The following is a 20,246-nucleotide window of genomic DNA, read 5'->3' as shown; positions in this document are numbered from 1 at the left end:
TGGGACAGGGTCACAGTAAATAAGCAAAGTGGGGTGTGGACAGTTGAATCTGTTAAGAGTCGGGGTTGTCACATTACCCTCCCTTACTGCTTGAGGACAGTGGGTATAGCCCAACGTCTACTGATTGTGACCTGGTGCCTATCCAATCTGCCAGTCTGCATGCATCCAAGGTCAAAAGAAGAGTATCACTCAGCCAAGAGAACCAACCACAATGCCCCATATAGTCAAATGTCAATAATGATTGACAAGGTGGAACCAAGATCAAGTGTGATTTCCTTATGGTCGAACGTCAGGCCGATACTCATTGACAGGAGTTACTGGGTCAACTGTGATGCCTAGCAAAGTCAACTGCCAGTTCTCATTCACAGGAGTGACTCTGATGTACATGTGACGCCTCCCATAGTAGAATATCAGGCCATTACTCTGTGACAAAAGCAACTAGGATTGCCCGTCATGCCTCCCATAGTAGAATATCAGGCCAACATTAACTGACAAAAACAACTGTGAGGCACCCCACAGTTGAATGTCAGGCCAATGTTCATTGACAAGAGCAGCTGGGATCACCTGCAGTGCCTCCCACAGTCGAATGTCAGCCAAAGCCCACTGACGACAAGGACGGGGATCAACAATGATGCCCCCACAGTCAAATATCAGGCCAATGTTAACTGACAACACCAACTGCAAGGCACCCCATAGTTGAACGTCAGGCCAATAGTGGTCGATGGGATTTATCTGTAATCAATCACCCACCCCCTGCGTTGCCCCTCCTCCCCTCTCCCCATCATGCTGCCTCCATCCTTGCACTGCCCTTCCTCCCCCCTGCCCCTACACTGCTCCCCTCACCCCCTCTCGGCGTTTGGGTGATTATTGCTCAGTGAGCCTGGACACTGACCGGCACATCAGGCATCATCACAGAGAGGTTGTTGGGCCTCACAGTAAGCTGGACACAGCGGTTAGACTCGGTGGCGAAACGCTGGGGTTCATCCGCACGGTGACACTCACTCCGCTGGGTGCACCTGGACAGGGGGCAGAAAAAGAGAGCACAGGTCAGAGCGAGCGATAGTGACCATCACACAGGGTAACATCCGCAGAATGGACACTGAATTCTTATCAGAGCACAGGCACAGAGACACAGTCTAGAGAGCTCCCTCAGCACTGACCCTCCCACAGTGCGGCGCTCCCTCAGCACTGACCCTCCCACAGTGCGGCGCTCCCTCAGCACTGACCCTCCCACAGTGCGGCGCTCCCTCAGCACTGACCCTCCCACAGTGCAACGCTCCCTCAGCACTGACCCTCCCACAGTGCGGCGCTCCCTCAGCACTGACCCTCCCACAGTGCGGCGCTCCCTCAGCACTGACCCTCCGACACTGCGGCACTCCCTCAGCACTGACCCTCCCTCCCACAGTGCGGCGCTCCCTCAGCACTGACCCTCCCTCCCACAGTGCAGCGCTCCCTCAGCACTGACCCTCCCACAGTGTGGCGCTCCCTCAGCACTGACCCTCCCACAGTGCGGCGCTCCCTCAGCACTGACCCTCCCACGGTGCGGCGCTCTCTCAGCACTGACCCTCCCACAGTGTGGTGCTCCCTCACCACTGATCCTCCGACAGTGCAGCGCTCCCTCAGCACTGACCCTCCCACAGTGCGGCACTCCCTCAGCACTGACCCTCCCACGGTGCTGCGCTCTCTCAGCACCGACCCTCCCACAGTGCGGCGGTCCCTCAGCACTGACCCTCCCACGGTGCGGCGGTCCCTCAGCACTGACCCTCCCACAGTGCGGCGGTCCCTCAGCACTGACCCTCCCACAGTGCGGCGCTCCCTCTGCACTGACCCTCCCACAGTGCGGCGCTCCCTCAGCACTGACCCTCCCACAGTGCGGTGCTCCCTCAGCACTGACCCTCCCACAGTGCGGCGCTCCCTCTGCACTGACCCTTCCACGGTGCGGCACTCCCTCAGCACTGACCCTTCCACAGTGTGGCATCACTATTCTTCCCACCAAACTCATCTCCAACCTCCGTGCCTGGGCCTCGGCATCTCCCTCTGTTACTGGATCCTGAACTTCCTCACCCACAGACCACAATCAGTAAGGATAGGCAACAACACCTCCTCCATGATCATCCTCAACACCGGTGCCCCACAAAATTGTGTTCTCAGCCCCTTACTATACTCCTTATACATCTAAGACTGTGTGGCTAAGTTCCCCTCCAACTCGATTTTCAAGTTTGCTAATGTCACCACCATAGCGGGTCGGATCTCAAACAATGACGAGACAGAGTACAGGAATGAGATAGAGGATCTGGTGAACTGGTGCGGCAACAATAATCTCTCCCTCAGTGTCAACAAAACGAAGGACATTGTCATCGTCTTCAGGAAGCATAGTGGAGAACATACCTCTCTCTACATCAATGGGGATGAAATAGAAATGGTCAAGAGCTTCAAGTTTTTAGGTGTCCAGATCACCAACAACCTGTCCTGGTCCCCCCCCATGCCGACGCTATCGTTAAGGAAGCCCACCAACCTTCTACCTTCTCAGAAGACTAAGGAAATTTGGCACGTCAGTTTTGACTCTCAGCAATGTTTACAGATGCAACACAGAAAGCAATTTTTCTGGTTGTATCACAGCTTTGTATGGCTCCTGCTCTACGCTAGACCGCAAAGAACTACAAAGGGTCATGAATGTAGTCCAGTCCATCACACAAATCAGCCTCCCATCCACTGACTCTGTCTACACTTCCCACTGCTTCAGCAAAGCAGCCAGCATAATGAAGAATCCCAGACATACTCTCTTCCTCCTTCTTTCATCAGGAAAAAGAACCATAGAACCCTACAGTGCAGAAACGGGCCCTTCGACTCTGCACTGACCACAATTCCACCCAGGCCCTATCCCCATATCCCTACACATCTACCCGCTAATCCCTCTAACCTACACATCCCAGGACACTAAGGGGCAATTTTAGCATAGCCAATCAACCTAACCCGCACATCTTTGGACTGCGGGAGGAAACCAGAGCACCCGGAGGAAACCCATGCAGACACGAGGAGAATGTGCAAACTCCACACAGACAGACAGTGACCTGAGCCGGGAATCAAACCAAGGTCCCTGCAGCTGTGAAGCAGCAGTGCTAACCACTGTGCTACAAATGTGTGAGGTCACATACTAACCGACTCAAGAACAGCTTCTTCCCTGCTGCTGTCAGACTTTTGAATGTACCTACCACGTATTAAGCTGATCTTTCTCTACACCCTAGCTATGACTGTAACACTATGTTCTGCACACTCTCGTTTCCTTCTCTGAACAGTACGCTTTGTCTGTATAGTGCACAAGAAACAATACTTTTCACTGTATATGAGTACATGTGACAACAATAAACCAAATCAAAATCCTGCTACACTGCTGGTTCCAGTATTAAAGGGAGCCTCTCTCTACGGAAGAGAATATTTTTTGCAACAGTGAGATGGTGGACCTCAGTAAAGAAGTTGTTTTGTGTTCGCTGCAGTGAGATTATGGAGTTTGAGGGCAGTGTGCTGTCGTGTGATTGTTGAAGAAAGTATTTCACTTGCTGTGTTTTATGATGTGTCTGCCCCATGAATCATCCCAGGCTGTCTAAATGTGAAATTATCCATCCCTCAAACCTTTGTCTCCATCTGTCTCTCATTTTAATGTGATTCTCTCACTCTCTTATTTACCTTCCCATCTCCACATCCCTCTCTCTCCACTCCCTCTCCTCTCACTCTCTCCCCCATCTCTCTCTCCTTCCCCCTCTCTTTCGAACTTTCTCCCAACCTCTCTCGCTCCCCTCCTCCTCTTTCTCTCCACTTTCTATCTTTTCACCCCATGTCTCTCTCTCTCTCAACCCCTTCCTCTCTCCCAATCCCCCTCTGTGTGTCTCTTTCCCCCATCTCTCTTTCCCTCTCCATCTCGCTTCCTCTGTCTCTCCCTCCATCTCTCTCTCCATTTCATTCCGTGTGTGTGTGTGTGTGTGTGTGTGTGTGAGAGAGAGAGAGAGTGTGTGTGTGTGTGTGTGTGTGTGAGAGAGAGAGAGTGTGTGTGCGTGAGAGTATGTGAGAGAGAAAGTGTGTGTGTGTGTGTGTGTGTGTGTGTGTGTGGAGTGTACGACAGGGAGAGTGTGTATGAGAGTGTGTGTGTATGAGTGTGTGTGTGTGTGTGTGTGAGTGTGCATGTATGTGTGTGAGAGAGAGTGTGTGTGTGAGAAAGAGTGTGTGTGTGAGAGAGAGTGTGTGTGTGAGAGAGAGTGTGTGTGTGAGAGAGAGTGTGTGTGTGAGAGTGTGACTGGGACAGTGGGCTGTGAAGGACAGGGAGGGTGGGGAGGGTGACAGGAGGAAGAGGGTGAGGGGAGATGAAAGACGGGGAGAGTGGGAGCGAGGGGGAGGGCGGGCTGTGAAGAGGACGGGGGGCAGTGGGGGGGGGAAGGTGGGCAGAGGGGGTGGGGAGGGGGGGCAGTGAGGGGGAAGGTGGGCAGTGAGGGGGAGGGTGGGCAGTGTGGGGGGAGGGGGCAGTGAGGGGGGGAGGGGGCAGTGAGAGGGGAATGGGGGGAGGAGGAGGGTAGGCAGTGGGGGGGAGGGGGGCAGCAAGTGGGGAATGGGAGTGAGGAGGAGGGTAGGCAATGGGGGGGAGGGGGAGGGTAGGCAATGAGGGGGGAGGGTGGTCAGTGAAGGGGGGAGGGAGGCAGTGAAGGGGGGAGGGAGGCAGTGAGGGGGGAGGGAGGCAGTGAGGGGGGGGAGGGAGGCAGTGGGGGGGTGGCGGGAGGGAGGCAGTGGGGAGGCAGAGAGGACGTGCAGAGGATGGTTTTTGATGAGGAGATCAGTGAAAATCAGAGCCAAAGGCTCGCTAAATTATTTCCCTCTGCAGGAGGGAATTAGACCAGAACAATTTCTGCACAAAATCTATTCAAACTTCAATAGAATGATTGTTATTAAATTAAACTTTGGCTCGGAAAATGAACACCAAATCTAGCTGAGCGAATGTCTTGGCTGTGCAGTGTCATTTTTCAAATATTTGAAATGAAGAGTCAGTCTTTGGCCAACTACTGTTTCAATATTCAGAAATGAAATAAATACTTCAACTGATTTCACTCAGGGTGAGGCCAGGGAACATTCCTGTGGCCTACCATGCTGATCACCTCTCAGTCAGCTTTACACTCTCTGATCTGTTAGAAGGTTGGAGCTTTCAGCCCCCAGGCCAGAGAACAAGGCCAAGAATCCAGACCCGACATTCCCCTCAACTGTGTCGGTGCCAAGGGAGCGCCGCACTGTGGGAGGGTCGGTGCCAAGGGAGCGCCGCACTGTGGGAGGGTCAGTGCCGAGGGAGCGCCGCACTGTGGGAGGGTCAGTGCCGAGGGAGCGCCGCACTGTGGGAGGGTCAGTGCCGAGGGAGCGCCGCACTGTGGGAGGGTCGGTGCTGAGGGAGTGCCGCACTGTGGGAGGGTCGGTGCCGAGGGAGCGCCGCACTGTGGGAGGGTCGGTGCTCAGGGAGTGCTGAACAGTCAGTGTGGGGTCTTGCAGTACTCCGATGGCCATTGACTTGTCCCACAACAAACGTTCTCTTGCTGTTGAGAATGTTGGGAGTGGGAAGGGACAATGGATGGAACAAGAGTGGAGGAGGATGTCGTTCGGCCCATCAGTCCCATGCTAGCACTGGTGAAGAGTTGAGATTTGGAGACAGTTACCAACCTGTTATCAAGGACACACCAGCCACAGTGAGGGTCTCCGGAGCTCAGGCACTTGGGGCAGGTCCCATACTGCTCACAGCTCTCCACCGGGATCCGTCCCACCTGGACATCAAGAGAAAGACAGAGGCAGAAGGGTAGTCAGGGAAAACAGGAGAATGTCACCTCCCCCCTTCACGGTCATCAACAAGCGTGTGAGGAGATAGCAGGAGCGTGAGGAGATAGCAGGAGCATGAGGAGGCTATTCAACCCATCTCGAGCCTGTTACACAGGAACAGGAGAAGGCCATTCAACCCCTCTCTAGCCTGTTAGACAGGAACAGGAGAAGGCCATTCAGCCCCTCTCAAGCCTGTTACACAGGAACAGGAGGAGGTATTCAGCCCCTCTCTAGCCTGTTACACAGGAACAGGAGGAGGCCATTCAGCCCTTCTTGAGCCTGTTACACAAGTAACAGGAGGAGGTCATTTAGCACTTCTCTTGAGCTTGTTACACAGGTACAGGAGGAGGCCATTCAGCCCTTCTCAAGCCTGTTACAGGGGAACAGGAGGATGCCCATTCAGCCCTTCATGATCATTCCAGAGGCTCTTTCCTTGGGTCCTGGTCTCAAAAGGGGAGGATGACAATGGAGGGTGGGTTTGATGGGTCGACCTCAAACCGGGCCTACAGAAGGAGTGACACCTCACCATGAAGGGGAGTCCTGAGACAAAGTACAAGGGGATGGGGGAGGGAGTGTATGTGGCTAAGAGGTTAGAATGTGCCATTTACGGTGAAGATCTGATGGTTGCCTGTCGCAATCTGGCAAAATGGCCCCTCGTTGGGACCTGCAGGTAGGATGGGAGGGGGCACTAGGGGCAAAAGAAGGCCCCAGGCCTGTACACGAGCGTTCCTGGGGCTGTAGAAGTGGCGGAGTAGGCAGAGGTATGGGATGGGATGGAGGGGAAGAGGCTGCCTCACCTTGTGTTCAGTGAGCAAGTAGATGTACTGAAAATCGGGGCTGAAGGACATGTCACGGAGGATTGGGCTCCCTTCCATGGCTGCCACCACTTCATAGAGCATTGCATTGTGGGAAGGCCGTGGGACAGCGTCCACTCGTATCTGCAGGAGAGACAAAACAAGAGAGAGAGAGATGGGGGTTAATGGAACCCATGCTTTCAGTCAACCCTCCCCAGAGAACCACCCCCCCAACCCCCATTGTGAGAGATCAGCGACCAAGACTTTCTGTTGGGTAATCATGCAGTCAACTCCACCCAGTTGGACTATACCAGTGCCTCCCTAAATTTCACTCACCCCAGACTCTCCCCTGCGATGATGCCTGCTCACAGACTGCTTCAAGAACAAGGAGGAATTATTAATTAGGAAAAACATCCTCTCAGTCCTGCCAGCTCTACTCCTTGTCTTGAGACTGTCTTCTGTCCACCCCCTGGAGGAGATGGAGCTCCCAGCTGGTCACTCAAGCAGGGTGACACTCTTGTGCTGTGCTGCCCTTAAAGGGACACTCACCACTTCCACCCCCCTCCCCTGTCTCCTCACTCACGCACTGTCCCACTCCATTGCCGGACTACCTTGGCTTCCTGTCCGCCAACACCTCCATTTTAAAATTTTCCTCTCCCTATCTCTGTATCCCCTCCAGCCCCTACAACCCTCCCCAACTCTGTAACCTTCCCCAGTCCTTACAACCCTCCCTACCTCTGTAAGCTTCTCCAGCCCCTACCACCCTCCCTATCTCTGTATCCCCCTCCAGCTTTGCAACAATCCCTATCTCTGTAACCTCCTCTAGCCCCTACAACCCTCCTTATCTCTGTAACCTCCTCCAGCTCCTACACCCCCTCCCTATCTCTGTAACCTCCTCCAGCCCCTACAACCCTCCCTATCTCTGTAACCTCCTCCAGCCCCTACCACCCTTCCTAACCCCTTCCACACACACACACGCTTGCACTCTGTCAGACACAGGCTCCCGCACACATACACATTCCCACACATATGCATTGACACACATGGAGTCACACACACACACACACACACACACACACACACACACACACACACACACACACACACACACACACACACACACACACATTTAGTCTCACACATACACATTCCCACACACAAGCACTGGCACACACGGAGTCTCAGACACAGACACACACAGTCACACACAGTGCTGGCTCCAGACTCAGTTAATGAGTGGATGAATTGCTGTTGGAAAGTTGGCTCTGCAGCTTGATGCTGGAAGCATTAAGGTGCAGGATGGATGAATGACCTGTCAGTTCACTGATCAATCTCGGCTGTCCTGGGACTCAGAGAGCCTCAGAGACTGCGATCTCAAACAGAGGTACAGCAACAATCAATAGGCAGAGAGAGCGTGGGAGGAGAGAGACAGAGAGAGAGGGAGAGGTAGAGAGAGATGGGGGAGACAAAGAGAAAGAGAGAGAGAAAAAGATGGGGGAGAAAGAGAGAGAGAGTGAGAGAGAAAGACAGAGAGGGAAAGAGAGAGAGCGTGAGGGGAGAGACAGAGAGAGAGAGAGAGAGTGAGGGAGAGATAGAGAGAGAGAGAGACGGGGGGGAGAGACAGAAAGAAAGAGAGAGGGAGTGACAGACAGAGAGAGGGAGAGATGGACAGAGAGATTTAGAGAGACAGAGACAGAGAGAGGGAGGGAGAGACAGAGAGACATAGAAAGAGAGAGAGGCAGAGACAGACAGACACAGACAGAGAGAGAGAGACAGAGACAGAGAGAGGGAGAGAGAGAGACAGTGATTGAGACAGTGAGTGAGGGAGAAAGACAGATAGAGAGTCAGAGGCAAAGAGAAAGGCAGACAGAGACAGTGAGAGACAGAGAGAGAGAGACACACACACGCACACAAACACTGTCACACACACTCATACTGTCTCACACACACACTGTTCACAAGGTGTATATGTGTGAGAGAGAGAGAGACAGAGAGCAAGAGACAGCCTGTGCCCTATTTCCACCACCTCCAAACCCCTCAGCTAAACAACTCACAGCTAAAACCCAAGAGAACTCCATATCCTCCCCCACCAACCCCCCCACCCCATCACCCCCAAATAAATTCACCTCAGCCCCTAGACAGATTTCCCCTGGAGTCCTATCTGCAGGAACCTCACAGTTTTTGGGGCACTTCCACACTCTGGAATGGGATAAGGAGAACAGAAATCTATCCTCATGTTTATCTTGCATTCACACTTCTCTTGCATGCACACTCATTCACATGCACACTTCTTGCTGAAACTTACTCACACACAAACCTCTCTCTCTCACACACTTTTACACACACTCTCGTTCACACACCTCTCTCTTGCACATTCATTCGCGCACACACTGCTCTTGCAGGGTGGCTCACACATGTACAACTTTTGAGTACACTTGCTCATATACACACCTCTCTGTATCTGTCTTATGCACGTGGTCACACAGCTCTCTCACACACTCAATGTCAGGCATCTCTTCCACACTCATGTACACTCCCCTCACACATGCTCACTGGCACAGACACCCCCATCTCTCACACGCTCACTCTCAGACACACTCCTCTCTCACACGCTCGCACGCACACACACTTCCTCTTGTACATATATTTGAACACACAGTTCTGGAATACACAGGTGCACTTGTACACACACCACTGTAGCATGCATGTTCACTCACATGCACACACTCACGCACATGCACTTCCCTCACACTCATGCTTGCCCATATGTTTCTTGCACACTTCTGTCACACCAGCACTTTGGGGCTCCAGGTCACATACTGGCAAGTTCATCAACACACACACCAACACACACGCACACACACACCCACCCGTGTCACACAGGTATCTGTGCATATCTCTCTGCCTGTTTTTCTCTCTGTCTCTCTGCCTCTCTCTCTTTCTCTCCGTCTCTATCACTCTCTCTCTCCGTCTCTCTCCCTCTCTCTCCATCTCTCTCTCACTCTCCGTCTCTCTCTTTCTCTCTCTCCCCGTCTCTCTCTCCGTCTTGCTCGCTCTCTCCTTCTCACTCTCTCTCTTTCTCTTTGTCTCTCTCTCTCTCCACCTCTCTGCCTCTGATAGCTAAATGTTATAAAAGGGACACACTCGGCCATGCTCGGCCATTTTGAAATCAAAATGGCAGCAGGAGCCATTCGTCGTCCTTAGAAACACTAACCCGAGTTCCGAACTCTTCTTTTGTTCAGAAAATCATCGAATCCAAGAGGATTTTTCCCATACAGAATCCACCTTCTGTAGGCACCCACCCCTGGCCGGACTCCACACGTGGCTGGACATAAGGAAGGCCATAATCCCACTTGAATGGGCATCTGTCGAGGAGGCGACCTTTGACCCGCAGGCCTGTGGCCCACTCTCAGAAGACCAGGTCCTCTTGTTGCAATGTGACAATTAACTCTCCCCCCCTTCCCCATTAACCCAGCCACGACAGCCTGCTTCAGGGACCCAGCAATCTGTCATGGCTGCCCTGTCATGACCTTTGACCGGCGCTCCTAGTAGTTGACCTCTTTCTGACCTGCCCTTTCCAACACCATTACGGACGGCCACTGCGACTACATTGATGCCCATTTGTCGAATGCTTTCACGGTGAATGAACACAAACGATAGGGTTGAAAATTAAAAGGTTCTTCACAGCAGAAGGTTCGAAACAAGTCTCAAGGGATCAGGACGCTTAGATTTACGTTCAGGGATAATATCAGTCTAAGAACATCAGAGAGCTATCCCCTATCCCAATACTGACAGTGGGGTAAGGCAACGTGAGAGGAGAGACAGTGCAACATCGCTGACGGTATGTCCCAAAGTGCAGCGCTCCCTCAGCACTGACCCTCCCACAGTGCGGCGCTCCCTCAGCACTGACCCTCCCACAGTGCGGCGCTCCCTCAGCACTGACCCTCCCACAGTGCGGCGCTCCCTCAGCACTGACCCTCCCACAGTGCGGCGCTCCCTCAGCACTGACCCTCCCACAGTGCGGCGCTCCCTCAGCACTGACCCTCCCACAGTGCGGCGCTCCCTCAGCACTGACCCTCCCACAGTGCGGCGCTCCCTCAGCACTGACCCTCCCACAGTGCGGCGCTCCCTCAGCACTGACCCTCCCACAGTGCGGTGCTCCCTCAGCACCGACCCTCCCACAGTGCGGTGCTCCCTCAGCACTGACCCTCCCACAGTGCGGCGCTCCCTCAGCACTGACCCTCCCACAGTGCGGCGCTCCCTCAGCACTGACCCTCCCACAGTGTGGCGCTCCCTCAGCACTGACCCTCCCACAGTGCGGCACTCCCTCAGCACTGACCCTCCCACAGTGCGGCGCTCCCTCAGCACTGACCCTCCCACAGTGCGGTGCTCCCTCAGCACTGACCGTCTCACAGTGCGGCGCTCCCTCAGCACTGACCCTCCCACAGTGCGGTGCTCCCTCAGCACTGACCCTCCCACAGTGTGGCACTCCCTCAGCACTGACCCTCCCACAGTGCGGCGCTCCCTCAGCACTGACCCTCCCACAGTGCGGTGCTCCCTCAGCACCGACCCTCCCACAGTGCGGCGCTCCCTCAGCACTGACCCTCCCACAGTGCGGTGCTCCCTCAGCACCGACCCTCCCACAGTGCGGCGTTCCCTCAGCACCGACCCTCCCACAGTGCGGCGCTCCCTCAGCACTGACCCTCCCACAGTGCGGCACTCCCTCAGCACTGACCCTCCCACAGTGTGGCGCTCCCTCGTCACCAACCATCCCACAGTGCGGCGCTCCCTCAGCACTGACCCTCCCACAGTGCGGCGCTCCCTCAGCACTGACCCGCCCACAGTGCGGCGCTCCCTCATCACCGACCATCCCACAGTGCGGCGCTCCCTCAGCACTGACCCTCCCACAGTGCGGCGTTCCCTCAGCACTGACCCACCCACAGTGCGGCGCTCCCTCAGCACTGACCCACCCACAGTGCGGCGCTCCCTCATCACCGACCATCCCACAGTGCGGTGCTCCCTCAGCACTGACCCTCCCACAGTGCGGCGCTCCCTCAGCACTGACCCTCCCACAGTGCAGCGCTCCCTCAGCACTGACCCTCCCGCAGTGCGGTGCTCCCTCAGCACTGACCCTCCCACAGTGCAGCGCTCCCTCATCACCGACCATCCCACAGTGCAGCCCTCCCTCAGCACTGACCCTCCCACAATGCGGCGCTCCTTCAGCACTGACAGAGTGGGTAGTCAGAAGCTTTTTCCCAATTACTAGGGGGCATAGGTTTAAGGTGCAAGAGGCAAGGTTTAAAGGAAATGTATGAGGCAAGTTTTACACAGAGGGTGGTGGGTGCCTGGAACTCACTACCGGGTGAAATAGTGAAAGTGGATACAATAGTGACTTTTAAGGGGTGTCTGGACAAATATATGAATAGGATGGGAATAGAGGGATATGGTTCCCGGAAGGGTAGGGGGTTTTAGTTCACTCGGGCAGTATGGTCCGTGCAGGCTTGGAGAACTGAAGGACCTGTTCCTGTGCTGTTATTTTCTTTGTTCACTGACCCTCTGACAGTGCGGCACTCGCTCAAGACTGACCCTTCGATAGGGGAGAACATCTGCTGTCTTCACTCAGTCCGGCCTACATACGACTCCAGACCCATACTCACAACAATGTGATTAACACTTAAAAGCTGAAGAGCCCTCGTGAGAGGAGGGCAATTGATGGAGAATGAACACTGGGCCTAGCCATTGACACACAGTGACACACACACACACACACGCCCTCTCCAGAGCCAGCGGTCACAGTCTGAGGATTCAGGGTAGACCATTTAGGATGGAGGTGAGGAGACATTTCTTCATCCAAAGAGTGGTGAGCCTGTGGAATTCATTACCACAGGAAGTTGTTGATGCCAAAACATTGAATTTACTCAAGAGGCAGCTGGATATAGCACTTGGGGTGAATGAGATCCAAGGTTACAGGAGAAAGCAGGATTAGGGTATTGAGTTGGACAATCAGCCATGATCGTGATGAATGGAGGGGCAGGCTTGAAGGGCCAAATGGCCTCCTCCTGTTGCTATCTTCTATGTTTTCATACAACACACTAACATACACACACACACACACACACGCATGCACACACGTGTACACACACGCGTGCACGCACACATTCACACAGACAGACACACACTCGTGCACACACGCATGTGCACACACGCACGCACATGCACACTTGCACATGCACACACATGCACACACACGTGCAAACACACACACATGCACACACGCACACAAGCACACACCCACATGCACACACGCATATGCACATGCACACACACACACGTACACACACTCTGGATTTTTGTGGGTCGAGTGGTCTGGGATCTTCTCCAAGATTTCTTACTGAATGAGGAACGTCACTCAATGGGAAAGTGGGAGAATGGAGGCAAATAAACCGAGGATTCAGAAACCCGTGGGAAGCCAGTGAGGGTGGAGAGAGGGAGTGAGAGAGAGAGGGAGTGAGAGAGAGAGGGGAGGAACAAGAGAGAATGGGAGAGAGATGGAGCAAGAGAGTGAGAGAGATAGAGGGAGGGAGCAAGTGAGAGAGAGAGAGTGAGCGAGAGAGGGGGAGTGAGTAAATATTGGCTGAGGGTCACTGAGGAGCTGCAGTAGCTCTGGGGCCCGGGGAAGGTTTGGGAAGAGTGAAGCCTGTTTTTCCCAGGCTTGGCGACATTGGGCACTGTTAACTGCCGATGTTAATTCCATCACTCCGTGCTGCTGGGGGAGTGAGTGCCAAAAACTGTCCACTGGGATAGCACTGTGCAAAAGCCATGATCCTGCAGTGTGCAGCTCTGCCAATCGTGTCCAGGCTGGAGACTCCCAACTACCTTTTGGCATCCTGGGGTGTCTGAGGACAACACAGGTTAAATAACACAACAGACTTCCTCCCTGCCTCGCTCTCTGTTTGTCTCTCTTTCTGTTTGTCTCTCTTTCTCTCTGTGTGTCCCTCTCTCTCTGTCTCTCCCTCTATCAGTCTCTCCCTCTATCGGTGTGTCTCTCTCTCTCTATCGGTGTCTCTCTCTCTCAGTCTTCCCCTCCCTCTCTCTCTGTCTCCCTCTCTCTGTGTCCCTCTCTCTGTCTCTGTCTTCCTCCCTCTCGCTCTGTCTCTCTCTCTCTGTCTCTCCCTCTTCCTCTTCCTCTTTCTCTACTTTCTCTCTCCCTCTGTCTCCCCCTCCCTCTGTGTGTCCCTCTCTGTCTGTCTTCCTCCCTCTTGCTCTCTCTCTCTCTCTCTCTCTCTGTCTCTCTCGGTGCTCACGAGTGTTGGGAGGGCAGCCTGGCCTCCAGCCTTGTCTGGAAGGTTCCCGTGACATAAAAGGGGTCACGGAGAGCGAGAAAGACAGAGAGAGGCCAAATCAATTAGCACAGTCAGGGTCCCGTAAGGTTCACTGGCTTCGGGCAGGATCTCCACATGAAAGGACGTCAGTCCCATTCTCCTAATTGTTCACACCACGGGAGACTTGTAGCTGACAGCATCCACTCACTCCCTCTTTCTTCCCCCCACTCTCTGGCTGTCTGTCTCTCTCCTTCTCACCACTATCTCTCTCTCTCTCAATCTCTCACTCTCTCCCTATTTTTCTGCCTCTCTCTCTTGTGCGCTCTCTCTCACCCCCATTCCCACTCTCCATCTCTCCCTTCCCCTCCTTTTCAACCCCGCAGTCTCTCTCCCTCACTACCCATTCTTTCTCTCCTGAAAGATAGGGTTCTCTCTCTCACTCCCCACTCTCCCTTTCTCCTCAACTCTCTCTCTCTCTCACTCCCCACTCTCTCGTTCTCCTCATCTCTCTCTCTCCCCCTCCCTCACTCCCTACTCTCTCTCTCTCTCTGAATCATTGAATCGTAGCATCCTGACAGTGCAGAAGGAGGCCATTCAGCCCACCAGGTCTGTACCGACTGTCCGACAGAGCATCCCAACCAGGCAAAAATCGGCCTTATTCCCATCTCTCAACCCCACTCTCTCTCTCTCTCTCTTTTCTTCTGAAATCCATGTTCACTCTTTCTCCACATTTTTCTCTCCTGCTCTTCAGGGTAGGGCCTGAGGGGCTGGAGAAGGCTGTAGAGATAGGGAGGTTTGTAGAGGCTTCAACCTCCTTCTTTAACCTGGAGGAGGTTAAAGAAATAGGGAGCATTGTGGGGGCTGGAGGAGGTTACAGAGATAGGGAGGGTTATGAGGCTGGAGAGGGTTACAGGGATAGGGAAGCTTGTAGGGGCTGGAGCAGTTAACAGAGTTAGGGAGGGGTGTAGGGGCTGGAGGAGGTTAGAGGTAGGGACAGTTGTAGGGGCTGGAGGGAGTTACAGAGATAGGGAAGGTTGTAGGGGCTGGAGGAGGCTACAGAGAGAGAGAAGGGCTGTCGGAGCTGGAGGAGGTTACAGAGAAAGGGAGGGTGTAGGCGCTGGAGGAGGTTACAGAGAAAGGGAGGGTTGTCAGGGCTAGAGGAGGTTGGAGGGAGGGAGACAAGAGAGTGTTGGAATAGTTGAGTGTGAGGTGTTGATGGTGGAGGGGGAAACTACTTCACTAGCAGCATGGCTGACAGCAGAGGCGACTAACGAACAGACATACAAAAGATACACAAAAGGAATTGTACACGGTTGAAGAGAGTCTGTGGCGACCCAAGTGTAAACACTAAGGCACTGGGGAGTGGGGGCAGGTCGTGGCGGAGTGTGGGGGAGGGCAAACTCTCGGCCTAACTCAGGCTGTGCCAAGCAGCTGGAACCGATTGGAGAAAGTGAGAAGTGCCATATCTTGGCAATCTGCGGTGCTGGGAGTGTTTATTTAGTCAGGAGCTGCTGTGTTGACACAGCTAGCAACTTCCCAAACTCTCGAGGCACCAGAAGCCAGATCTTCTCCTTCGAAAAAAAACAGCACCAAGCTAAAAGCAGAAACATCCCCATTCTTGGCAGATCAGCCCCAACAAGTGACCCAATCATCCCAATAAAAACGGGGTCGGGTGTAGAATCCCTCATATCGCCACCCTACTGAGGGAGCACCGCACTGTGGGTGGGTCAGTGCTGAGGGAGCACCGCACTGTGGGTGGGTCAGTGCTGAGGGAGCGCCGCACTGTGGGTGGGTCAGTGCTGAGGGAGCACCGCACTGTGGGTCAGTGCTGAGGGAGCGCCGCACTGTGGGTCAGTGCTGAGGGAGCACCGCACTGTGGGTGGGTCAGTGCTGAGGGAGCGCCGCACTGTGGGTGGGTCAGTGCAGAGGGAGTGCCGCACTGTGGGTGGGTCAGTGCTGAGGGAGCGCCGCACTGTGGGAGGGTCAGTGCTGAGGGAGCGCCGCACTGTGGGAGGGTCAGTGCTGAGGGAGCGCCGCACTGTGGGAGGGTCAGTGCTGAGGGAGCGCCGCACTGTGGCAGGGTCAGTGCTGAGGGAGCGCCGCACTGTGGGAGGGTCAGTGCTGAGGGAGCGCCGCACTGTGGGAGGGTCAGTGCTGAGGGAGCGCCGCACTGTGGGAGGGTCAGTGCTGAGGGAGCGCCGCACTGTGAGAGGGTCAGTGCTGAGGGAGCACCGCACTGTGAGAGGGTCAGTGCTGAGGGAGCGCCGCACTGTGGGAGGGTCAGTGCTGAGGGAGCGCCGCACTGTGAGAGGGTCAGTGCTGAGGGAGCACCGCACTGTGAGAGGGTCAGTGCTGAGGGAGCGCTGCAATGTCGGAGAGTCAGTGCTGAAGGAGGGCTAGTTGACATTAATAGTGTTGGCCTGTACTCCTGCCCTTTCTGGTCTGGCACTGCCTGACCTGTGGTGTGGGCCAGTAAAGGTTGAGAAGGGGTTAACTCGGCCTGCCTGACAGAAGTGAAGTAAATACAATGGCCTGGCAGTCCTGGCTGCTCGCCCAGGCTGTCTGATCGCGTTTTAATTTCCTCGACTCTATTATGCCTCAGCTACGGTCTGCCGGGGCCACAGTCAGCATCTTAATTACGGGAAATGGTCGAGCTGCCAAAGCAACATTACACCCTTTTCCTCAAGTTAGAGAGTGGCGCAGTGAACAGAGCGCTAGCTCCGAGAGACAGAGAGGGTTGAGGTAGAGAGTGGTGCAGTGAACACAGCACTAGCTCTGAGAGACAGAGAGGGTGAGGAGATAGAGAGTGGTGCAGTGAACAGAGCGCTAGCTCTGAGAGATAGAGAGAGGGGGTGAGGAGGTAGAGAGTGGCTCAGTGAACACAGCGCTAGCTCTGAGAGAGAGAGAGAGAGGGGTTGAGGAGATAGAGAGTGGCACAGTGAACACAGCGCTCGCTCCGAGAGAGAGAGAGAGAGAGAGTGGTACAGTGAGCAGAGTGCTTGCTCCGAGAGAGAGAGGCGGGGGGGCGGTGAGGAGATAGACAGTGGCATAGTGAACACAGCGCTAGCTCCGAGAGACAGAGAGAGAGAGAGAGAGAGAAAGAGTGGTACAGTGAGCAGAATGTTCGCTCCGAGATAGAGAGAGCGGGTAAGGAGATACAGAGTGGCACAGTGAACAGAGCACTAGCTCCGAGAGAGAGAGAGTGGTACAGTGAGCAGAGCGCTTGCTCTGAGAGAGAGAGAGAGGGGGTTAAGGAGATAGAGAGTGGCACAGTGAACACAGCGCTAGCTCCGAAAGAGAGAGAGAGAGAGAGTGGTACAGTGAGCAGAATGTTCGCTCCGAGATAGAGAGAGCGGGTAAGGAGATAGAGAGTGGCACAGTGAACAGAGCACTAGCTCCAAGAGAGAGAGAGAGTGGTACAGTGAGCAGAGCGCTTGCTCTGAGAGACAGAGAGAGGGGGTGAGGAGATAGAGAGTGGCACAGTGAACACAGCGCTAGCTCTGAGAGAGAGAGAGAGAGAGTGGTACAGTGAACAGAATGTTCGCTCCGAGATAGACAGAGCGGGTAAGGAGATAGAGAGTGGCACAGTGAACACAGCGCTAGCTCCGAGAGAGAGAGAGAGACAGTGGTACAGTGAGCAGAGCGCTTGCTCCGAGAGAGAGAGGATGAGGAGATAGAGAGTGGCACAGTGAACAGAGCGCTAGCTCCAAGAGAGAGAGGATGAGGAGATACAGAGTGGCGCAGTGAACACAGCACGAGCTCCAAGAGATAGAGAGGGGGTGAGGAGATAGAAAGTGGAACAGTGAACAGAGCGCTAGCTCCGAGAGAGAGAGAGGATGAGGAGATAGACAGTGGCACAGTGAACAGAGTGCTAGCTCTGAGACAGAGGGTGAGGAGATAGAGAGTGGCTCAGTGAACAGAGTGCTGGCTCCGACAGAGAGAGAGAGAGACAGAGATTGAGTCAGCTTGAGGGAGAGAGAGGGGAAGAGAGTGTGGACAGTGAGAGAGAGAGAGGCAGAGAGAGTCAAGGACACAGAGAGAGGATGAAAGATAGTGAGAGAGAGAGCATGGGAGAGAGAGGGAAAAAAAGTGAGTGGGAAAGAACGAGTCACAGACAGAGAGTTTGCAAGAGAGAATGACAGAGTGAGAAAAAGAGAGCCAGTGGGAGAGAGGGTGAGAGAGTGAAGAGCAGATAGCAGAAAACTCTGGTAGAGAGAGTCATGGAGAGAAAGACGGAAGGGGTGAGAGAGAGGAAAAGAGAGAGAAAGAGAGAGAGAGAGTCAGGACAGTGGGAGAAAAAGTGAAAGAGAGCAGGAGCATGAGGGAGAGAAAGAGAGCTGGAGAGAGAGTCCAGAGCAGAGACAAAGAGATTGGGAGGGTGGGAGAGAGAGGGAAGGACAGAGAACAGAGAACTCCAGGAGACTGTCAGTGAGAGAGAAACAGAGGGTGAGAGAACAGGGGGAGAGAGAGAGGGAGGGGGAGCTGGAACCAGGGCTGAGGAGAACAGGGCAGTGATGGAGGATGCAGTTGAGACAGGGAGTGAGAGTAAAGGAGAGAAGGAGCGAGAATAAAAGAAAGAGAATGGGTGCACGGGATATTTGAACACTGAAGAACTGGATTACGTTGAAATGGAGAAATTGAGGGGAGAGCTCTTTCAAAGGGCATGGCATGTTCACAACGGGCCGAACGTCCTCCTGCACACTGATTTGCAGTGTTCTATGAACATCACTGGCAGGCCCAGCATTTACCCCCATCCCTAATTGCCCCTTGTGAAGGTGGTGGGTGAGCCACCATCTTGAACGCGCTGCAGTCCCATGTGGTGTAGGTATACCCACAGCGCTGTTAGGGAAGGGTTCCAGGATTTTGACCCAGCCACAGAGAAGGAACGGCCAATATATTTCCAAGTCAGGATAATGTGTGTGTGGGGGGGAAACTTGCAGGTGATGGGTGTTCCCCATGATGTCTGCTGCCCTTGTCCTCCTAGGGGGTAGAGGTGGTGGGTTTGGGCGGTGCTGTTGAAGGAGCCTTGGTGAGTCGCTGCAGTGCATCTTGTAGACGGTACACACTGCTGTCGCTGTGTGTCTCTGACCTTCCAGATGGTAGAGGTCATAGATTGGGAAAGTTTTTGCCAAAGCACTGTTCACAGATTCTCAAAAAAGGTACATTTCTTTCCAAAAATTCAATTCAACTCCTGGTGAGTGAGTGGCGAGGGACTAGATATTCAATCACACATCTTACATTTCCCACAGCTATGAGATAGACAATCTTACAGATGGAAAAGTTCCTTAATCTCCTCCAGTCCCTACAACCCTCCCTATCTCTGTAACCTCCTCCAGACCTTACAACTCTCCCTATCTCTGTAACCTGCCCCAGTCCCTACAACCCTCCCTATCTCTGTAACCTGCCCCAGCCCCTACAACCCTCCCTATCTCTGTAACCTCCTCCAGGCTTACAACCCTCCCTATCTCTGTAACCTCCTCCAGCCCCTACAACCCTCCCAATCTCTGTAACCTCCTCCAGGCCCCTACAACCCTCCCAATCTCTGTAACCTCCTCCAGGCCCCTACAACCCTCCCTATTGCTGTAACCTCCTCCAGCCCCTACAACCCTCCCAATCTCTGTAACCTCCTCCAGGCCCCTACAACCCTCCCTATCTCTATAACCTCCTCCAGGCCCCTACAACCCTCCCTATCGCTGTAATCTCCTCCAGCCCCTACAACCCTCCCTATCTCTGTAAACTCCTCCAGTTCCTATCTAACTACCTATTGACAATATTCAATGTTTTGGCCTCAACTGCTTTCTGTGGTAGTGAATTCTACAGGCTGACTGCTCTCCGGGTGAAGAAATTTCTCCCCATCTCTGTCCTAAACGGATCAACATGCATCCTCAAACTGTGACCCCTGATTCTGGACACCCGCACCATTGGGAACATCCTTCCTGCATCTACCCTGTCTAGTCGTGTTCAAATGTTATAGGTTTCCATGAGGATCACCTCTTATTCTTCTAAATACAATCCTAACCAACTAAATCTCTTCTCGTACGTCAGTCCCACCATCCCAGGAATCAGTCTGTAAACCTTCTCTGCACTTCCTCTAGAGCAAGGACATCCTTCCTCAGATAAGGAGACAAAAACTGCACGCAATATTCCAGATGTGGCCTCACCACAGCCCTGTATAATTGCAAAAACACATCCCTGCTCCTGGACCCGAAACCTCTCACAATGAAGGCCATGTACCATTTGCCTTCCTTACTGCCTACTGCACCTGCATGCTTACCTTCAGCGACTGGGA

At 54.0% G+C, this 20,246-nt stretch overlaps 1 protein-coding gene across 1 annotated transcript in view; it reads right to left on the bottom strand.

Annotated features, from left to right (window-relative positions):
- plxna3 (plexin A3) overlaps positions 1–20,246 on the bottom strand; it is a 108,670-nt gene that overhangs the window by 75,204 nt on the left and 13,220 nt on the right. Inside the window, exons 3-5 of the mRNA XM_080204298.1 lie at positions 6,639–6,779; positions 5,689–5,789; positions 893–1,016 (exon numbers count right to left, since the gene is read on the bottom strand). Of these exons, the coding sequence (XP_080060424.1) occupies positions 893–1,016; positions 5,689–5,789; positions 6,639–6,779 (366 nt within the window). The remainder of the gene's footprint in view (positions 1–892; positions 1,017–5,688; positions 5,790–6,638; positions 6,780–20,246) is intronic.

The sequence above is a fragment of the Carcharhinus amblyrhynchos genome, chromosome 15 (assembly GCF_965287045.1).
Source record: "Carcharhinus amblyrhynchos chromosome 15, sCarAmb.v2.hapA, whole genome shotgun sequence".
Classification (NCBI taxonomy): Eukaryota; Metazoa; Chordata; class Chondrichthyes; order Carcharhiniformes; family Carcharhinidae; genus Carcharhinus; species Carcharhinus amblyrhynchos.
This window is presented reverse-complemented; position numbering and strand designations above follow the sequence as displayed.